We start from the raw sequence: 17768 nt of genomic DNA, 5'->3' as shown, positions 1-17768 counted from the left end.
GCATGTGTGGAGCAGGTAATAAGGGCAGTAAAATATGCAACAAATTAGTCTGGATTAGTCTGGATTAAGCAAAATCACCTTCTTCTTTTTTTTTTTTTTTTGTTGAGACAGGGTCTTGCTCTGTCACTTAGGCTGGAGTGCAGGGACATGATCTTGGCTCACTGTAACCTCCGCCTCCCGGGTTGAAGTGATTCTCATACCTCAGCCTCTGGGGTAGCTGAGACCACAAGCATGCGCCACCATGCCAGGCTAATTTTTGTGTGTGTGTGTATATATATATATATATATATATTTTTTTTTGTGATAGAGACGAGGTTTTACCATGTTAGCCAGGCTGGTCTCAAAACTCCTGACCTCAAGTGATCTGCCCGCCTCGGCCTCCCAAAGTGCTGGGATTACAGGCATGAGCCACCATGCCTGGCTGCAAAATCAGCTTCTATCAGATCTTTATGTCATAGCTTGATTGTCACATGATGAAATAAAGATCAAATAGCAATGAATTTCCTCAACAGGCAATAGCACTTAAAAATTCATAACTCAGAATTCTGTTCATAGTTTATGGTAAAGGATAATAAATTTAAATGGGTTTCCTAAGAACTTGGGTTTCAGTTATAGGAAATATTAGTTAAGTTGGGATTCTTTTCCTGCTAGGTAATATGTGACAAGCATATATATTTTTACTTATTATTTACACTAATGTTTTGAATGGAAGCAGAACATTTGCTTAACTAAACCCAAGAGTTGCCTTCATAAAATAAACGTAAAGAAAGCCTTAGCTTTAGGAATTTTCTAATAATTCTATCTGGAATTAGCAATGCAGAGGAAAGAGACAAGGAAAAGTGTATTTGCTTTGTCTGAGTTTGGTTCCTGTGATCAAGCCTGCATTCTCTGCTAGTTATTATTTGCCTTCTGTCCCAGTGGCTAAGTGATGTGCCTATTTCTCTGGGGAAGAGCCAAGAGGTTCTTTTGAATGAAAGATCCAAATAAACACAAGAACAATCTATGGAATGTTCTTTTCTTGTAACCAGGAAAGCACTATGGGGTGTACAGTTGTGAAGGCTGCAAAGGGTTCTTCAAGAGGACGATAAGGAAGGACCTCATCTACACGTGTCGGGATAATAAAGACTGCCTCATTGACAAGCGTCAGCGCAACCGCTGCCAGTACTGTCGCTATCAGAAGTGCCTTGTCATGGGCATGAAGAGGGAAGGTGAGACACATTCAATTCTAATACTCGTGTCTGGAGAGAGGCATTTCCTAGGGCAAGGGGACATTCAACCGTAATACACGAGAAGTCATGGTGCCCAAAGTCATCCTAATTTCCCCCTCAAACTTCTTCCCCACAGGGCTTTAAAGAGAAGTCTGAATTGGAGGTTAGGATAACTTTGGGTACCATGACTTCTCGTGTATTGCAATTGAATGTACCCTTGTCCTAGGAAATGTGTCTCTCCAGAGCAGAGAGGGCAAGAGGCATCTTCCTCCTCCACCTTTACCCATCCTCCTCTGGAGCCCAGATAGTGATCCCCAAACTGGACCATCTCCTTTTTTCTTCCAATAACCAGGCAGCAAGTCTCAGAGACAAGATTTCAGGGTCCTTATGCTCTGTTCTACCAATGGATCGTTAGACTGACCTTCAGGGTGGAGGTGATTTTTCTCCCTTAATCCTAGGTCTCTCTCTAGGGAAAACTGCAGGTTTGATTTCACTCACTGAGGTTTTTTTTACCTGGGTCTTCTATCAATTCTTTGATATTGGTATATTCCACCATCTTTTGGCATTACTGGCATACACAGGTTTGATAGGCCTGGCCTTCTTATTCAGAGAGACCACCACTGTGTGTTGAAAACATCACATCTTTTAATTTTTAGTGTGATTTAGCTGGGTATTCTAGTATCAGAGAAAAAACCTCAGAAGGTGCTTTCTGTTCCGTTAGTAGATGGAAAAGTGTTTCCATTAAGTAGCACAGATAAATTGAAGTGGGCAGTTAATTAACTAGCGAGCTCAAGCAGGGACATGGGGATAGTAGTAAATCTTAGTAGATTTTAGAGTAAGAAGGTCCTGCCTCTCTTTAGGAAATAAGAACAAGGAGTTCGGTCAGTCAGGCCCAGCACGCTCCTCATTCTTGAGGAACTTCTTTTCTGTGAGGAGAGGGCATCTTACTGAAAGGGTCAGTGAAGAGGGGCTCTTTGTGTCCCTGCTAAAAGTGAATGTCACCCACAAGCAAACAAATTATTGGAATCTTAACATGTCAAAATGCTAGAGGTGGCGTTACAGGGTGACCTAATCAACTGTAAGCATCCACCAGATGAGAAAACAGGCTCAGAGAGGTGAACGGAGTTTTCTGAGGTGCCAAAGGCAGGCAACGAATTGACCCCAGGTCTCTGACTCTCAGATCGGTGTTAGTCTGTGTCTTCTTCCCTACCAGGTTGTGAAGGAACTGAAGACAGCCCTCGCCGTGACATCTAACAGCAACCTCAAAAGTGAGAGACCCAAATCTCAGCTCCTGATAATCTGCCTCACACTCCAGCCTGTTCCTCACACAGTCTTCCCCTTTCAGGAAATGGCCACTTATTTTCCAGTTGCTCAGAACAAAAACCATTGACTCCCCACTTTTTTCATACACCACATGTAGTGGGTGAGGAAATCTTGTCTCTTCCTCAACATATGTCCAGAATCTTTCCATGTCTCACTACTTTTACCACTAAACCCTCAATCCAAGCTACCCATATCTTTTGCAGTGATCTACATAGCATCCTAAGACATCTCCCTCTTTCTATCTTTGTCCTTCTACAGTCTCTTCTTAGCACAGTAACCAGAGGGAGGCTTTGAAGAAGTAGATTGGGTCCAGGTATTCCTTCACCAAAATCCTCCAGTGTCTTTCCTTCTCACCCAGAAAAAAAGGCAAAAATCTTTGTCACGACTTAAGGTTGTGCATGGTCTGGACGCCTTGTTGTCTCCCAGCCTCAGCTATCCTGATCTTTTTGGTGGTCCTCAAATATACCAGGATGTGCCCACCTCAGGGCCTTTGCACTTGCTGTCTGTCTAGAATGATTTTTTTTTTTTCAGGTATCTGCATGGCTCCCTTCTTCTCATCCTTCGGATCTTTACTCAATTCTCACTTTCTTGGTAAAGCCTTGCCTGGTTATACCATCTAAAATTGCACCAGCCAGCACCAACCCTTCCTTGTCTCTTTTACACAGCACTTATCACTATCTAACACTTGTACTTATCTTGTTTACTGTCTGTATCCATGAAGGCGGGGGCTTTGTCTGATTTTCCCCTCCACTGCTTTATCACCAGTGATTAATACATTGTAGCCATTTAATAAATTGTTGAATGAACAGTTTAAACTGAATGCTGAAATCAGAAGTTTTAAAAGTGCAGGAGCTCCTAAAAATGACTCATTCATTTATTCATTGAGTATTAGCTGAGTGCCTACTCTGTGCTTATGTCATACTTGCTGTGGCAGTGGGATCAATGATGTTACAGATTGGAACATATGATATGAAATACCTGCTGGTGAAGAACATCTTTTTTCCAGCAAGATAGAATTGATACTCCTTGGAACTTCCCCCACCATGATTATCAAAATGAAACTAATAACTACCAGTATTTCTCCCATTAACAAGAGCCCAGTGGCTGCAGGGTCATTTTTTCCTCCTAAAACACTTGAGATAAGTTTCTAGTTGACTTGGAAAAATAAGTTTTCATTAAGCACATGATATTGAATTAAAAGAAAATGAGTGGTCTCAGTCAGAGAAACCATCATTTCTATTTCTCTAGAGTTAGTCTAATCCATCTCTGGAAACGCAGGCTGAATATCTCAAGCTCAGTTAGGGACAGAGTGGTCAATAGGTGAAATGTTGGGCAATGTGGTTTGTTAACTGTTGTTTAAAAAGGAAGGAAAACAGGGACATGTGAATTGTAAGAGATTGGGCACTCCTTCTTGTATGGCTTGGGTACTTTAATAGAAAATTGGACCCAGTTTTTGCTCCTGCATTTTTTAAAAGACTGTGGAGAAACAGAAAGAATAGTGAAAAGCTGAGTAGTAAAAATTAGGAGAGGGAAATGAGCTGTTAGGGAACTTTCTAAAGAGATTGGCACCATTTACCCTGACAAAGAGAAGGCAAAGAAGTGAATCAGTTCCTCCTCTTGCTATATAAGGGGCCACATTCAAAAGGCCACTGGATAGCCTGTCCTTCACTGCCATCATTTCTGATCTTGATTTATAGAATTTGGGGTTCCATTTGGACACTTTCTTGAGGACAAGAATAATAACATCCTGGAGCAGATAGCAGAGAGACCATGGAAATCACACAGATAAAGAGATGGAATTGGGGTGGGCACAGAGTTTACCTGCCTGGGACCAGGGGCCAGGACTTGTTGCCCTTTTAGGATACATAATGTTAAAGCTAGAGTGGACATTTTCTATTCTCTAATGTAACACGTCCATTTCCTGAAGGACAAATAAGAGGTTCAGAGAGCCTAGGGACCCACACAAGCTCACACAGCAAGCACATGGCAGACCCTGTATAGGACTGGGACCCTCTGATTCGTGGGCCACCTCAGGAATTCTGGAATGTCTATTTCCATGATTTCTCATCATACACATGCAGTTTTAAGACTGGAGAATGGATTTTCTTTGAGGCTGTTCGTGGGCAGCATTGGCATCCTTGTGAGCCCTGTGTGGTCTTTATTACTAGACCTATACTAGTACTTTGGTGGCAGTATTGAGAGGTTAGAGATAAGCCCAGGAGGAGCCATTGTGGGTGTATGTGCTGGTTCCACCATGGCCTACCACGTGCCCTCAGATATGTTACCAGTTTCTCTGTGGCTCGTAATATGTCAGAGGGTTATTGTGAGGATTAAATGAAACGTAATCTATTTAAAATGTTGAGCATAATTCCTGACACAGAGAAAGAGCTTCATAAATGTTGGCTATTGTAATGAGTGCAAAATAAACACATGTTGGATGAATGGCTAAAATCCTTTCCTAAGGCAGGAGTGTGGTTCTATTTTTGATCATCCAGGGTTCCCTGGATATACCCTGATGTGTGTCGTAATAGTAGCTCAGAATGTCTGACACCCCAAAAACAATATATGACTCCTCATTTATGACAGGAAGATTCAAAGTGCAAAGAGGAAAAGTGAATAGCAAAGGGTTTGCTCAGTTAATGGCAAAACCAGAATTAGAATCGAATGCCCTGACACCAAGGATATTTTCTTTGAAGCTTGAAGGTTATTTTCCTCGAGTGTTACAAATCTGTAGAAGACATTGACTGAGGACCACGAATGAAACTTAACTTAGTTTGCTTTCCCTCTTCTTTTAAAGTCAAGACAAATAGAAGCTCATAACCTACCTTTAAAAAATTAATACAAGAAGCATTCAACATTTCCCAGTAAATCCAAATATAATAAAAAATACATATTGTAGTTTCTACATATTGCCAGTGAATGAAGGCTGACAGAGTGAGTAGAAAGTAAGGATAAGGCAGAAAGAGGAAGAACAACAGGAGAGAGAGGAAGAGGCCAAAAAGGGAGATGGAGAGATGAGCCCAAGGGAGTAAAAAGACACAAAGACAAAGAGGAAATAACTATTTGTATTGAGTTTTTATAATTTCTTCGTTCATCCCTATGATATTATTTCAGTTAACTACTGAAGAGTACCAACCTTAACTAGGTGCCAGCCTTAGCTATCTCAGTTAATCCCTGCTTCACAGATAAGGGAATCGGGGCTTACTAGGCTCAGTCATATGGCCAATGCCATTTAGCAGGGAAGGGGTAGAGTTATATGTGAAAAAGGTTTCTTTGACTCTAAGGCATATGTTTTTTTGCCCTTCTTTTCCCTATTTTCTCCTCTCTGTTCTCTCTCCCTTCTCTTTCCTCTTTTTCTCACCCTGTTTTGTTGTCTCTTCTCTTAGTCCTTTTCTTCTTTCTACCCTCTTTGCCTCTCTCTCAACCACACAGTACCATTCTTGTCTTGAAGCTTTGTGGCGTATCTCCACTAAGCTTGGGAGTATAAGTTGTGTTTTTGCAGTCATACCCTTCTCTGACCTATCCTGAAAGACTGATATGGCTTGCATGACAAACGAGATGTTCAGCATCGCGGTTCCAGTCCATTCTGCAGCCTCTGGGGCTTGTTATCTCCTCAGAGAGTAGGAGGCACTCTTGCAAGTGGACTATGGGGAGGAAGGGAGAGAAACAGAAATAGGAGCTGCTAGTGGAGTAACTGTCATGGAGTTTCAGGCTAGTCACCTGCTTAAAGGATAATTTTCCTGACTCTTGGGATGTAAAAAATGTGTTCTAATATTAAATTCTGTTTATTGCTGCTGTGAATAAGATGGAAACTACAGCCTTCTAGATGATGGAAACTAACCCAACAGAGACTTTTTTCCTGAGGAAGAGCATAGAATTGGAGGGGACAGCAGTCTGCTTTCCATCCTAATGTATAGACATGGAGGGTTCTGAGAGTTGCCCTGAACCTTGATGAAAACCCTAAGCTTTGGAGAGGCTGAGATAATTTCAGCCTACACCTTTGCCTATGTACCCTCCCCCACCTCCAAAATCAGCCACTGATTCTGAAATGTCACCTAGGTGACATCCCTCCACCCCTTCACTTACTAAATACCCACAGCTGGCTCCCTGAAAATCTTCCCTGACAAGTCAGATCAGGTGATGTTGTGTTCAAGCTGGTGCACTAGGGGCAGACCTAATGGGACGTGAATGCCAAGGATGATGCATAGGATCTGACAGAGGGAGTTTTTAAAGTAATGTGCTTGCTACTTAACTATTTCATGCTCACAATTTTTTAGAGGCAGCAGGTAGAGCAAGAAATGTGGGGATCTGCAGGGATAGCAAGGAGAGGGTGGCCCATTAAAAGAGAGGATATAATTAGAGTTTATTAAAGCTTAAAATGTATACTTCTTGGTGTGATCACCATAATGCATTGGAAAGAATATGCACTAAAGAACCCCTCATTCTGCATAGGCGTAAGCAAACAGCTTTGCTTTCCTTGTTTCATCTGTCAACATTACAATATCCCCAATTCAGGATCCCCTTTCATAGATGAGTAAATTGAGGCTTAGGTGGGTCATAAACTTTCCCACTGTTGTTCTGGGCATTATGGTAACCTCTGCATGTTCTGTTGCGTGTCAGCTGTGCAAGAAGAAAGACAGAGGAGCCGGGAGCGAGCCGAGAGTGAGGCAGAATGTGCCAGTAGTGGTCATGAAGACATGCCTGTGGAGAGGATTCTAGAAGCTGAACTTGCTGTTGAACCAAAGACAGAATCCTATGGTGACATGAACATGGAGAACTCGGTATGCGCTCTTAGACACACATGTGTGTTCCATTTCTTGGGTAGGCCTGGAAATGGGAGAAAGGGGTGTATTTGAGTCCTGGGACCTGTCCCTCACAGTTCTTTGTTCCTTTTTCAGACAAATGACCCTGTTACCAACATATGTCATGCTGCCGACAAGCAGCTTTTCACCCTCGTTGAATGGGCCAAGCGTATTCCCCACTTCTCTGACCTCACCTTGGAGGACCAGGTCATTTTGCTTCGGGCAGGTAAAGCATGTTGGCTGCCTTTTTCCCTGGGACAGTTTTGAAATTGCTCCCAGGATCCTAAAAAAAGTAACCTGATGGAGCTACAACATGTCCAAGCTATGTACCATGTTGATGATGAAATAACCCTAGGCAGGGCTGTTCATTCCCAAGTGAAGCATTGTTAATGAGGGAGTGGGACTCTCTTCCCATGCAAATTTTACCATGGCTTTATAATTTGCATACATTTTAAAAAGACTATTAAATTATTTTTATTGAGGATAATTTGAAGCAGTGCCTCATTATTGTAATGAAATTGGCAAATAGAGGTATTCCCATTTCATAGGGTGAGATAAAGAAGCCAAAGATGTTTGCTCAAGCTTGTACTAGATGGGTTCCACGATCTTCCTATTTTAAGACTCAATGTGCTGTATTTTCTCTTGCCTCCTATTTCTGGGACACTTGTAGGCCATTGACATATGCCATATCTCCTATTTGTCACTGAGCCAGCAGGGAAATTTCATGAAGATTGGCTGAGCATTGGGAACCAGTCCACTCATTCATCCCTGTTAGATAATGAACACTCACTGAGTGTCAGCTGAAAGTTACAGACTGTGTTGGGTGTTACTAGACAATGCCAAAGAAACAAAACTAGGTTGTCAGGTCCTGGGGGCAGAAACTGCAAGGTATATTAGCGTTATCCACCATGGAAGCTAACATAGTGACCATTATCTGCTAAATGTTCAATCCACATTTGTTGACTGATTAAAAAAAAAGAATCATTATCCTCAAGCTGTCATTCTGAGTTGTGTCTGAGAGAGAGTGGGGGATGTGCAGAGCCATGTCAGGAGACCCCAGTCTTATCCTTTTTTTCTTCACTAATTAGCTGTGTCATCTTGAACTAATTCTTAACCTCTCTAGATTGTCAATTCTGCTTGTGTTATGTGGAATAATAGTACATGCCTTGGGTGATTATAAAGAAAGAAAGAATGTGGTCTGTTTTCCCTCAAGACCTCCTCTTTGTCCTTGCAGGGTGGAATGAATTGCTGATTGCCTCTTTCTCCCACCGCTCAGTTTCCGTGCAGGATGGCATCCTTCTGGCCACGGGTTTACATGTCCACCGGAGCAGTGCCCATAGTGCTGGGGTCGGCTCCATCTTTGACAGGTGTCTCTCTTCTGCTTCCAGTATTTGTGTGTATTATATGTGTGTGTGTGTGTATACACATGTGTGTATACATGAATTCTCATGTGGGTATGAACCTCTGGGTAGTGCTGGGATGAAGGACGGGCAGCCCAGTTAGCTGCACATGACCATGCAGAGACCACTAGGCACATGAAACTATAAACCTGGGGAATGAGGGAGAGAATAAAAGAAAGGTTGAGATCACAATAAGATGGAGCCAGTCAGAGGCCAGCACAGTTGCCAGGCAGATAGGAGAATCTGTTCTCCCAATGGGTTTCCCAGGGAGAGATTAGATCTTGACATCAGCTAGTAAGTTGTGGGTAGAGAGGGTGAACTGTTTATCCTAGGGGCCAAGGATGGGAAAGGGATCAGGATCTGTCCTCAAGAAGCCAGGCAAGATGGACTGTTTATGCTAGGCTCTGGATGAACTCAGAAGGAGGCCTGCAGCAGGAGCAAATCCATCTTGGTCAGGCAGGGACGCCCTGACAGAAATTCTGTGCCTTAAATGATACTAGAGGAAAATAAAGCCATCTAACAAGGATGAATAAAATGAGTGGTTAATAACTTGAGAGTGAGAGGATGGAGAACTGGTAAAGAGGAGAATTAAGTTGAAATTAATCTCTCTGTCCGATGCCAGGGCCCCGTGGCCCCTTTCCACCTCCATCGTAAATGGTCTTCTTTGGTCAGGTGCACATCCACTGAGCTGTCTCTACTACCTCCCTGCCCTATCCCACATGTTCCATGTAGAGCCCAACATGGTGTTTGGAATGATTCATCCCTCTTCGTGGTGCCAGGACCTTTCTACCAGTTCAGTGAATGCTGCCCTCTGCTGTGTTTTTCTAGACCTGCAATCCCCTTACCTTGCTTTGCCTGTTGTGTTTTTAATTTCCAAGACGTCCATGATGACTTTCTGTTTCCCTGCATTCATTGCCCACCTGGACTTTGCTCTTTGGAGCCCACTTGGACTTTGCTCATGGCAGCTATATTCCTAGGCATCATGCTGCTGCTTGTTTTTATGTCTGTTTCTTTAGTTAAACTGTAATCTCCTTGCAATGAGGGGTTGCATCTTTTACATTTCTGTACCCCTAGTAACTGGTACATCATCTGGAAACAGGGTGGGCATATAAACATTTTGGTTGAATTCATTTTATTGGCTCTTCGCCTGTTACTCATGGTTTTCTCATTACCCTCTTGTTTCCTATTAACAGAGTTCTAACTGAGCTGGTTTCCAAAATGAAAGACATGCAGATGGACAAGTCGGAGCTGGGGTGCCTGCGAGCCATTGTACTCTTTAACCCAGGTAACCACCCTTGGACCCCAGGGGATGTGTGTGTTCAACTCTCTTCCACTGTCAGCCTCCAGTGCTCCCATGTTGTTGGTTCTCCAGCTCAGCTGAGACAGAGACTGCAGAGCCAGGAATCCAGGAGAGCTCACAGTGTCAGCTAGAGCCATCTTGAAAAATGTTTTGAATGGGTGTGGCAGGCACGTGCCTGGGGCAAGTGGGGAAGATGAAAGATGATGGTGGCCCAGGGTGGCAGTGAAGGGGGTGGTAAAAAGCGGTCAGATTCTAAATATATTTCTAGGTAAAGCCACTGTGATTTGCCGATGGATTGAATGTAGAATGAGAAAGAAAGGAGTTAAATATGACTCTCTGTTTTTTTTTTTTTTTTTTTAAAGTTTTGTTTTCCTGAACAATGGGAAAAATGAAGTTCTCTTCACTGAGATGGGGAAAACTCCATGAGGAGCAAGTTCTGAGAGTGGGTGGGTAGGAATCAGGATCTTGTCTTTGGACAATAAAATAGGAGATGGGTAGTAGATATCCAAGAGTGGCTTCCCAGGAAGCAACTGCTTATATGAGTCTGGACTTCGTGGGAGAAGCCATGCGCATCGGAGGGCTGTCAGCCTCTGCCTATGTAAGGCCGTGACACTGGGGTGAGATCATCTGGGAAGATAGAGCAGAGAAGACGGCTAGGGACTGAGCCCTGGGGCATGCCAACATTTAGAGGTCAGGGAGAAAAGGAAGAGCCAGCAAAGGAACCTGAGAAGGAGCAGGCAGTGAGATAAGGAGAGAATCAGAAGGGTGGTGTCCTGGAGGCTCAAGGGAAAATAGTCTTTCAAGGAGGCGATCAGCTCCAGCAAATGCTACTGTGGTCAAGAAAGAGGAACCTTCAGAATTATGTAATCATTCATGCAGAGGCTTTATCTCCAGAATTAGGCAGTTAGTTCATCAATGCAGGACATGTGCCAATTCAGCTTTTGTGCCCCATCTTATCACTTAGTCCATGCTTAGCACATAGTAGGCACTCAGTAAATGTGTGCAGGTAATATTTCGAGAATGGTCTGGATAAAATAAAGCTCTCCTTCTTAGAGTCAGTGGTGGGTACTTTTGCCTATTCATGGAGTTTAAAATCTTTGCCCTAAGAGTTTTTTGGGTAAATTGGACACGGAAAGAACAGCAAGGGAGCACGAATGACCAGCTTTGTTCATTTCACACTTGTCCCTATCCAGGGTGTCTCTAGCAACTCTAGGGAGGGTGGCCAGAGGGAATGGGGACAGCCTCTGCTGGAGGGTGTGTAATCAAAGGCTAACTCAGTCATCTCTTTTAGATGCCAAGGGCCTGTCCAACCCCTCTGAGGTGGAGACTCTGCGAGAGAAGGTTTATGCCACCCTCGAGGCCTACACCAAGCAGAAGTATCCAGAACAGCCAGGCAGGTGAGAGAGTGCTGGCAGAATGGTAGTAACAGCAGCAACTACTCCCATTCTTCAACTACTGAGCCCCTAAAGTGCAGCAGGCACTCTTTAGGTGTTTTCAAATGTTATTTAATCTTCATAACAAGCTGAAAGCCACAAAAATGCTAATTCCATGGTGCTAGCGGCCTTATCTGTCTTATTCACCATTTACTCCTCTAACCTCAACATGTAAAGCAGTGCCCGACACATAGCACACATCTTTAAATGGAGGATGAATAGCAAACAAATGAATAAATGTGGGAATTATTATCTCCAATTTCTATCAAAAAACAGAACCTCAGAAATGTTAAGTAACTTGCCAAAGACCATAATGCTAGCACGTGGTAGAGGTGAGATGTGAACCCAGTTCGTGTGATTTCACAGAGCCTGTGTTTGGGGTGTGACTGCACTGCTTTCTGGTCTGTCCCCATAGAAACCCCCATGCAGGAGGAAGTACAGGCTTTGGTAGCCAGAAGGCATGGCAGCTGGTCCCCAGGGTGCCATGTGTGTGGCATCTGGGAAGGTGCTGGGTCTGGGTCTGGCTCCTCATTTGGAAAGGTGGATGTCGGTCTAGCAGATCTCTGAGGCCATCTAGCAGTATAGGTATTTCTGAGTTATTAAAAGATATTCTCAAAAGTTTTTTCCAAAGTACAGCTAAGCCAAAGAGTTTTCCCTCTCTGCTAATGCCAGTTAAAATGAGAAAATATGATCCTCAAATCTCATAGAAATTGGAAATGAAACTGAAAAGACTGTCTTAAAGACATTAATTTTGTTTGAGGGATTAATTTTACATGCTCCCAATGCTCACTAATTATTTCTATTCCTCTGTAAAGTCTAATATCTACTTAGCTGTTTATCCTGGATCATAAGCCGACATCTAGCAATTGTCCAGAAGAGACTGAGCTGTGTTTTTTGTTGGAGGCTGTGGATGAATTTGAGTAGGTGGGTTTTGGCCTTTTGGTGCAATGAATAGGCAGGGCCTAGTATATTAGTGAGATTAAGCTTAATAGACCCACCAGGTGCCACCAGTTTAACACAAGCGTCTATTGCTTGCTCACAAATCTGGGTGGGCAGTCAGTTCAGAGAGGTGGTTGTCTTGCACGCCATCACTCAGGGACCAAGTCTCCTTTTTTCCTGTGTCTCCACCATGACCCAGAGCCATACTGTGTTTTGCATCCGGATGATGGAAGCGGGAAGAGGTGGAGGAGCAGAGAGGTGAGGCCATATGGGCCAGACCTGGGTCTTAGAGCGCCCTCATCTTTTCCTTCACTTTCATTGGCTGATTCCAAGTCACGCGGCCCAGCTGGCCACAAAGGAGGCTGGAGAATGTACCCTGTTTTATGCCAAGGAAGAGAAGAGAAGATTGGATTTTGGCGAATCTAGCAGTTCACTATAGATGAGATTGAGAGAGCCCTGATCAAGGGGTCAGGACCTGGCTGCCAGCATTGGCTTGGCCTCTGTCAGGTGTGAGCCCTGAGCAAGTCATCTTAACTGAAGCCCTGAGATGGATGCTTTCTATCAAATCTTCCATTTTTTGAGCACATACTGTGTGCAGGGCATTAGAAATAATGAGTGTCATACATATCATTTTCCTGAAATTGGCTCTATGACTTGCTGTTTTTCTTTAAAAACCAACAAAAAACTCCAACTCCCTTTTTTTTCCTAATTATAAAAGCAATGCATGCTTTGGTTAAAAAAAAAAAAACCATTAGAAAAATATTTTTTAAAAATATGTGGTGGCTCACCCCTGTAATCCCAGCACTTTGGTAAGCCGAGGCTGGTGGATCACCTGAGGTCGGTTGTTCGAGATAGCCTGACCAACATGTAGCAATCCTATCTCTACTAAAAATACAAAAATTAGCCGGGTGTGGTGGCATGCACCTATAATCCCAGCTACTCGGGAGGTTGAGGCAGGAGAATCGCTTGAACCGGGGAGGTGGAGGTTGTGGTGAGCCGAGATCGTGCCATTGCACTCCAGCCTGGACAACAAGAGCGAAACTCCATTAAAAAAAAAAAAAAAAAAAAAAAAAAAAGCGGATAATAAGAACTTACTGTAAATATTTTGGTATATTTCTCTCCAGTATCCTCATGTATCTATTATGTCTTGTGTGTATCTTCGTGTATCTATTATGCATTATGCATATCCTGTATGCATTTCTAGATATGAAATTATACAGTTTTGTGTGTTATTTTCTTCCCTTAGCCATTCTAGAAATTGTATTCAATTATTGACAACTACAAATTATCATTTTCAGTGATTTTGTAATATTTTGCAGTGTGAACATATCCTAATGTATTTAGCCATTGCCCTGTGATTGATATTTGGGTTGTTTCTAATTCATATCACTTTGAAAATTTTGGAACTTGACTCTTCTGCCAGAAGACGACTGGTAGGGGGCTGGACTGCCTCCACACACTGGGGAGAGAGGCCAACATTTGTTGCCAGGACTAGAGCAGAACCTGGAACTGCAGAGAGGTAGCAGAGGAGGGGTCCACTGCATAGTCTCCTGGGTTTGTCCAGCACAGTTTGGACTGAGGGTGACTGCCCTGATCAACTGTTCATAGTTGGCTCAGCAGGTATATCGGGGTGTCGCTGACCAGGCATGTGGGTGTGCTGAGGGCTGGTCACCTCTGGTCGGCAGAACCTGGTTGAAGGGGATCCTGGCACAGCCAGGTAGAGGCAGATTTCTCAGTGGGAGAGTGCTGCCACTCTGTGGAGATGTCTCAGAAGTGCACGTCACAGGGGCCACGTTCTGCTTTCGCTGTGATCAGAAAGCAGAGATCAAAAGTCAGGTCACAGAACTCACACACACACTCTCTTGCACGCACAGCAGGCACCTTCAAAGGCATAAATCCCCCTTGCTGCTAACCTGTGGGCAAGGAATGCTGTGACATTCGTCTGTTAGATTTGATCTCAGTTTCTAAATCCAGATCACACAACAAAGAGGGCAGTATGATGGCATACTTAGAATTTTGGATGTTGTAAAATCTTGGCCTTTTTAGAGTTAAAAAAAATTTTTAGAGTTAATCCCAGTCTAACTTTGCATTTACGGAGAAGCCGTTTCCTTTGCCTACTTCCGTAAAGCTTAATGGCAGAGGCACAGCCGGGAGTTCAGACTCCTTATTGTCTAACTACCTCTTTCCTGAATGGTGACGCCACTCAAATGCTTTCAGGGGCTTTACCACTGGAGGCTTTCGAAGTAATGTGTGGCATTGGCATAGATCTTTAATTTTTCCATGTAGGGAAGCAATTTCTACTTTTTTAGATGGTGCCACTTTATTTTCTTTGTATTGCTACATTTCTTTAAAATGTCATATGGCATGAGTATAGAAATATACACATTTTCAAGGAACATTGAAATTCTCATTTGTAACTTTTTCATTAAATAATACTGTGACACTCAGTAAAGATTCATCTGGAATCAGAAATCTCTGACTTAAGGCCGTAGTGACTAATGTGATTTTGGTCCTTGAGCTTTTTATTGGAAGTTGTGAGTAGAGTGACTTCATATCTAGTAGCATTAATAACATTAAAAATGAGTTGGCATTGCATTGTGCACAGAGGGCACAATGTCACAGAGTGAAAAATGTCACAGAAAGAGGTGCCCGAAAGGACATGCAGATGGGAGATGAATTCCTTCACACACTGTTCTTTCTCCCTTTTGTGAACCTCACAACAAATGTCTTTAGTTATCAAAAAATGTGTGTGAGGGTGTGTATGAGTGAGTGAGGGTGTGTGTGTGTGCATGTGTGCATGTTGTAAAAACATGTTAGAGTGTGAGTGTGGAGTGTGTTTGCATGTGTGTATGTGTGAGTGCATGCATGTACATGTGTGTATGAGTGTGCATGTGTACGTATGTGAGACCACAGGCATGAGATATGTGAGATTAAGTGTGTGCACATGTGTAAGTATGTGTATTGTGTGTAATGTGCATGAATATAGTGCAAGAGCATATGAGTGTGTGGATGTGTGTGCAAACACGTGAAGTATGTGTGAAGGTGTGTGTGCATGAGTGTGTGAAGCTGCATGTGCATGAGTGTGTGTGAAGGTGTGTGTGCATGAGTGTGTGAAGGTGCGTGTGCGTGAGTGTGTGTGAAGGTGTGTGTGCATGAGAGTGTGTGAAGCTGCATGTGCGTGAGTGTGTGTGAAGGTGTGTGTGTGCATGAGAGTGTGTGAAGGTGTGTGTGCATGAGAGTGTGAAGGTGTGTGTGCATGCACATGTTGTGAGGTCATGTGAAAGTGTACATGAGTGGGCATGTGTATGTGTGAGGGTGTGTGTAAGTGCATGTGTGTGAGGGAATGTGAGAGTGTGAGAGAGTGTGAGTGTGCATGTGTGTGAGTGGTGAGGATGTGTGTGCGGGCACATGGGTGTGAAGCATGTGCGAGTGTGTATGATAATGTGTGGGTCAGTGTGTATGCATGTGTGCATGTATCCTCCTCCCCAAACAGACCATAGACTCCTCAGGGGCAGAGACTGATTTTCTATCTCCTCTTTTCCTAATTTAAGGGTAAGCACAGACTAAGAAGTTGACCATAAAAATTGGTAACAATTGGCCAGGCACAGTGGCTCACGCCTGTAATTCCAGCACTTTGGGAGGCTGAGGTGCGTGGATCACCTGAGGTCAGGAATTTGAGACCAGCCTGGCGAACATGGAAAAATCCCGTCTCTACTGAAAATACAAAAATTTAGCCAGGTATTGTGGCGGGAGCCTGTATTCGCAGCTACTCGGGAGGCTGAGGCAGGAGAATTGCTTGAACCCGGGAGGCAGAGGTTGCAGTGAGCTGAGACTGGGCCGTTGCACTCCAGCCTGGGCAACAAGAGTGAAACTCTGTCTCAGAAAAAAAAAAATTGTTAACAATTGGTTACAAATTGGCAACAAAAATTTGGTGACTGTGGACCGCAAGGCATGTGCTGGTAGTCTCACCTACTTAGGAGGCTGAGGCAAGAGGATAGATTGAGCCTAGGTACCCAGGTCCAGCCTGAGCAACATGGTGAGACCTCATTCTTAAAAATATTTTTTGTGGGGGCTGGAAACTAAAACAAATTGATGGCATGATGGCTAGAGTAAGGGTCTCAAACATGTTCATCTAATGATGACAGCTGCCATGGACTGAGCACATTCAGTGCCTCACGCTCGGCTCTAGGTGCCTCAGCAGATCTGTGTAGGTACCCGAGGGACACAGAGACTGTGAGGAGCCAGTATGGCTGGCAACGTGAGTGGACATAGTCATCTAGTTCTCCCTCTTCCCCACCGTGAGTGAGGGGAGCTGAGGGCAGTCCTGGGACATTGCTACAGAATTGAAGATTCTTGAAGGGTCATGTGCTACAGCTTCTGCCTTTAAGGCTGATGAGCCCTCTAGCCTGCTTCTGAAGCTCTCTAGGCTTAGAGATTCTGTGACTCCCTTGTCTCCCCTTCCAGCTCTTTTATCACAGATTGGTAGAGAAGACCAAGTGGATGGCCTTCCGCCAGCAGGTGCAGGTGTGCAGTGCATGACCATCCCTGTTCCTGATGCCTCTTGGCTTCCCTGCAGGTTTGCCAAGCTGCTGCTGCGCCTCCCAGCTCTGCGCTCCATTGGCTTGAAATGTCTGGAGCACCTCTTCTTCTTCAAGCTCATCGGGGACACCCCCATTGACACCTTCCTCATGGAGATGTTGGAGACCCCGCTGCAGATCACCTGAGCCCTACCAGCCACAGCCTCCCCACCCAGGATGACCCCCGGGCAGGTGTGTGTGGACCCCCACCCCGCACTTTCCTCCACCTCCCACCCTGACCCCCTTCCTGTCCCAAAATGTGATGCTTATAATAAAGAAAACCTTTCTACACATGAGACTTTTATAGGTGGACTTTTGTATAGATGTTAAAGGTAATACGCTTTGCTGTCTACAGGGCTGCGGGACTTTCTGGAAGTTCTTGGGAAAACTAACCAAGCCTCTGTACATACAATTGGTTTAAATTATTTTTTCATTTGCCCTGGAAAGCAAACAAATGAGTAATAAAATAATATATGTGAAATTGGCACTGCTGGAGCATGGGGTGTGTTATTGTGCTACAGGGAAGTCGACTCAGACATGGAGAAGGGATATCAGAGGCTGGGGTCCTGAGACCATAAATCCCGGAGCACAATGCCTGAATCTAAGCTGGGCTTTGCTGCACAGCAAGCTTTGCCCAGGGGCACATTCTGGGGAGACTGGGAAGAGATGCTGTCTTTCAAAATTAACTTGTTTTTTGTTTGTTTGTTTTTGTTTTTCTCCTAAGAATAATGAGCAGAAAGAGACTTATTCTAAATGGAGGCAATTTAGTATAAGGCCAAAGGAGAG

At 43.9% G+C, this 17768-nt stretch overlaps 1 protein-coding gene across 2 annotated transcripts in view; it reads left to right on the top strand.

The window, feature by feature from the left end:
* Positions 1–17469, top strand: part of RXRG (retinoid X receptor, gamma) — a 45456-nt gene extending 27987 nt beyond the window's left edge. For both annotated transcript variants that reach the window (XM_011933355.1, XM_011933356.1), the window contains 7 exons: positions 1029–1208; positions 7152–7312; positions 7430–7559; positions 8568–8700; positions 9927–10018; positions 11325–11430; positions 16982–17469. In XM_011933355.1, the coding sequence (XP_011788745.1) occupies positions 1029–1208; positions 7152–7312; positions 7430–7559; positions 8568–8700; positions 9927–10018; positions 11325–11430; positions 16982–17129 (950 nt within the window). In that variant the 3' untranslated portion in view covers positions 17130–17469. The remainder of the gene's footprint in view (positions 1–1028; positions 1209–7151; positions 7313–7429; positions 7560–8567; positions 8701–9926; positions 10019–11324; positions 11431–16981) is intronic.
* The last annotated feature ends 299 nt before the right edge of the window (positions 17470–17768 follow it).

This window comes from Colobus angolensis, unplaced genomic scaffold, assembly GCF_000951035.1.
Source record: "Colobus angolensis palliatus isolate OR3802 unplaced genomic scaffold, Cang.pa_1.0 Scaffold126, whole genome shotgun sequence".
NCBI lineage: Eukaryota > Metazoa > Chordata > Mammalia > Primates > Cercopithecidae > Colobus > Colobus angolensis.
This window is presented reverse-complemented; position numbering and strand designations above follow the sequence as displayed.